The sequence below is a fragment of the Humulus lupulus genome, chromosome 8 (assembly GCF_963169125.1).
Source record: "Humulus lupulus chromosome 8, drHumLupu1.1, whole genome shotgun sequence".
Taxonomy (NCBI): domain Eukaryota; kingdom Viridiplantae; phylum Streptophyta; class Magnoliopsida; order Rosales; family Cannabaceae; genus Humulus; species Humulus lupulus.
Window position 1 is genome coordinate 178,378,415 of NC_084800.1, and position 4,318 is coordinate 178,382,732.

Consider the following 4,318-nt stretch of genomic DNA (forward strand, 5'->3'; position numbering starts at 1 on the left):
TTTATTACATTTAATACAAATAATTCTCATTTATACTATGATATGATCTAATCACGAAATAAATGGTCTCCTAATATCTGGGACATTAAATATGACAGGCTGGTCATAAATAATCGTATAAAAGTACTCAAGTTACCACACATTTGACCTAAACCTTATCGAAAAAGCTGTTTTTTAGCTTATTATATCTAAACCAAACCGGCCAAAAATCTCAATTCGGTAAAACCAAACTCAAGACATTATTATTAAGGAAGAAGCTTTTTCAATACCAGAGACTGTTCCAAGTTATCAGAAGAAAATTAAGCACTCAAACCTCAGAAGGATGGGGCATTAGGCCGCCTAAATCACAATCACATTCTCAAGTCAAGTCAAAAGTAAACTCGTCTTCTTCAACTGCATTTATTCAAGTATGCATCCCATCCTTGGAGACGATACTCACGAGCTGCCTCAGCAGGGTTTGCCGCCTTTATAATTCCACGCCCCACTATTATTATGTCACTACCTCTATCATAAATTACCTGAAAATGTTCAACCAAATAACTCTGAATATATGTATAAGAACTAGACTCCCCTTAAATCTTAAATTTTGCGAGTTCAAACCATATGGCTTATCATTTAAACTATCCAACATATCATGATTTTAAAGGCATCATTTACGTCTTAATAAAAAAATATATCTATGATTTTTTTTTTTTGTTGTTGAAAACGAAAACTTTCCGCTTAACCTACAATATTTACTATTTAGAACTAAATTTTAAATGACTCGAACTTCTGATTTTATAGGAAGAAACTACATACATGACTGTTGAAACTATCCCTATTGGATACAAGATATAATATGATTTTAGAAGCATCCTTTATACATTTTTTTACTTCTATTAGCAAAATTCAAACGTCTTGGTCAATTAACCACTTTCATAGCTCTAGTTCTTAATAAATTGTATGCCCGACTTGTGAGTCGCAGCAAGATTATACAGTAAAACTGGAAAAGGGTGGGCATAGCTTCAAAACTACAGTTAAATGATATCTCTTACTCTAATTTTCAGACAGGTTAAACTCTGATACTTCTCAAGAAACTATACCAATTTTTTTCTTTCAAACATATGAAAGCACAATAATAGTAAGTAAATTTCTGTGTTATGGGGACTTACAGAGCGAGGAGTGTTATATTGCTGTCCAAGATCATCGCCACCTTTCACCATCTGGACTCCTGGGGTTGCCTGAATAAACACCGGATTTATCGGTGCACCAGGCCATGATGCTGGATTTACCGAAATGAATCCGATCACAAAGTCTGAATGCTCCTCTGCAATCTTCACTGCTGCTGCTGTGTAGTCTCCCTTGGCAAGGTTACCAGCTGAGCTCATTTCAGCAAGAAGCAACAGACCCCTACCACGAGGCAAACCCTGCGTACAACACAACAGTATTTAAAGGTTAGCAGTGACTCGTTTTAAGGCAACAGTTGAGTTGATAACTCTTGATAAATATGAGTTCAGACCTTCAATTTCAGTCCATCTACTATCCCAGGACCAGAGATTATGTGGGCATTTGTAATATCTGCCCAATCCAATATGTGGAAGATACCACTGCCAGCATCATAACAAAAATGACATATCAGGCAAAGACCAAAGAAGCAATGAAGAGAATCATGAAAAAGAACACAATGAAGGAATTTGAGCTCACCCTTCATACTGCATTGTCACTGTGTTGCCAATGTCTGCGAATTTACGATCTTCGAAGATTAAGAAATTATGTTTTTCTGCAATCTTTAATGGGATAAAGTAATAATCAGCTTACACAATTAAGTGAAGAACAATAAGAATCCTAATGTGTGATAGATAACAGTTGTGGTCAAATGGTACATGATCAAACACATAAAGCAGCTCAATGAGTTGAAATTACAATGGGAAACAAATGGTTAGCATCATAGGTTGCCAAATATAAAGCCATTAACAATGCATCCATCATCGAATTCACAAAATATGAAATACATGCATTTATGTAATTATATTATAATAGAAAAGAGGTTTATTAAGTGAGATGTTGGAAATATACCGAGCGAATTTTTGATCCGAAATCTGGGGTGAAATCAGGCAGTATATCCACATGGGTTTTCAATAGGCAAATCTCAGGCCCAACCTGCATTCAATTCAACAAATTTGTTACTTAACAAACAAATTCAGATAATATTAGATGTATCAAAAATGAAATTGTTATTTTGTACATATAAATCAATTTTAGCATAAAATAAATTTAAATATAACTGACCTATGTTCAATTACCAATTTTAATAAAATATTATGTAATCGGATGAGTCATTCATCTTTTTATATTATAAAGTCACATCCAATGCCAAGATATTGAAATATAAAATTTACAATAAAAAAAAAGTTAATAAAGGCTATTTCGTAACCCTTAATAAAATAATTTTTTATTTAATTAATTCGAAATTTAAAAATTAAACATAAAATGGGTTTAATAAGGCTACTTTTACTTATTATTTTTTTAAATTTTAATTAAAAAATAAAAATTATCAAACAAATTTATTATTTTTTGTTTTTAAAAAAAAATAGTTAAACAAATATATTTTTATTTTTTAAAAAAAAAATAATATTTATATTGTTGTATTTAAAAAATTCAAAAACAAAAAATTTTAACGAACGGATCCAAAATATTTTTTTTTAAAAATATACTGTCTGTATCAAATTTCAGAATATGTATAATAATAATAACAAAAATCACGCCAACAAAATTTTATTTGGCCGACATTACTAGGATCATAAAATACATAAATTTTTTTTTTTCATAATATTGTTTTTGTAAAGGACACTCACACTACTACACCAGTTAATTACACGCACTACATTCTAATACACATGTGTCTGTCATCTCACACGTGCGATTTATTCTTATTTTTAATACCAATCCTAACGTCTAAAAAATGCTATATTTGAAAAAGAAGCCGAAAGTCCATTTCGAAAAAGAAAAAGAAAAGGAGGAGTCGAAATTGCCACACAAACAGTAATAACCTTTTCCTTTTCTTTTCTTTTTCTGTTTGGTGCGTAAGAAAAATAATTTTCTCGAGAAAGATTATTAAATATGTCTCACTAACCTTTTCAGCAATATCGAGCAACTCAGCGGCCGTACCCACATCGGCGGCCAAACACAAATTGCTCTTCTTCTCCGCCATGACCTGAAACAGCCTTTTCCCGGTAGGATTCTTCGCCAGTTTGGCCCTCTCCTCGAATCCCAAATCCTTAACCCTAACCGGCTTCTCCACTTTCGGCACTGCCACATTCCGATTCTCCTCCAAAAACTTGAGAACCACACCCTCCATATCCTCCCCGAGCTTCCCATTCTCTCTCAGAACCCGAACCATCTCAGTCAGTTTAATCATCGCGTGCAATCGAATCCCGCTCTGCTCAAGATTCTCCCTCCCTCCCTGCTCCCGATCGATCAAAACGACGGCGTCGGTGACGCTAAGCCCGGCAGCTCGGAGCGGTGCAGCGGTCTCGAGAACGGAGGCGCCGCTGGTGACGAGGTCCTCGATGATGAGGCAGATTTGGTCGGCCTGGAAGTGGCCCTCGATGGCCTTGGCGGTGCCGTAGTCCTTGACCTCCTTGCGGCGCATGAGCATGGGGATGTCATTGGAGACGGAGACGCAGGTGGCGATGGGGAGGGCGGTGTAGGGTACGCCGCAGACGAGGTCGAAGCGGGTGGCGGAGGGGATTGAGGAGATTAGGGTTTGGGAGATTTGGCGGAGAAGAGAAGGGTAGGAGACGATGAGGCGGAGGTCTATGTAAATAGGGGAGTAGATACCTGACTTGAGCTTGAAGTTGCCGAATTTAACGGCTGAGATTTCGTGGAGCTTCAGGATGAGAGACTCCATTGACGGCGGCGATGAAAGTTGTGGTGTTAAACGAGAAAGTGAGGCTATCTGCTATTAAAAAAGCTGTTTTTTTTTTCAGTGAACTTCACACTCGCCCACTTACTAGTTTTAGTTGTGGCTGTATAACCTAGTTAGATATTTATAATATTTTATTTATTTATTCTTTTTATTTTATTTTCAATGGGGGACTTTTTTTTTTCAATCATAGAATTAAAATCCAATTCGATTGTGATAATGATGCTACTTTATGTTTTTGGTGGGTTAGGTCTTTCGTTATGGATCATCCATCTCATTGGTTCATTGGTTGTGTGGGACAATATGCATTGTGGAAGAAGGAAGCCGATAAAATGGGGAACTGAACCATTAGAGATGTATACTTTTGTTTCGTTTTAGAATGTTAAATGGGCCAGAGAATGGCACTTTTTATCG

The 4,318-nt window shown here is 35.9% G+C and overlaps 1 protein-coding gene across 1 annotated transcript; it reads right to left on the reverse strand.

The window, feature by feature from the left end:
• Positions 1-215: 215 nt before the first annotated feature.
• LOC133798715 (uridine 5'-monophosphate synthase) lies at positions 216-4,068 on the reverse strand. The gene is made up of 6 exons (XM_062237166.1): positions 3,113-4,068; positions 2,056-2,139; positions 1,684-1,766; positions 1,499-1,586; positions 1,152-1,406; positions 216-518 (listed from the first exon to the last, which is right to left on the reverse strand). Exons 1-6 carry the CDS (start codon positions 3,887-3,889, stop codon positions 390-392), a joined length of 1,416 nt encoding a protein of 471 aa, XP_062093150.1. The 5' UTR covers positions 3,890-4,068; the 3' UTR covers positions 216-389.
• Between the last annotated feature and the right edge of the window lie 250 nt (positions 4,069-4,318).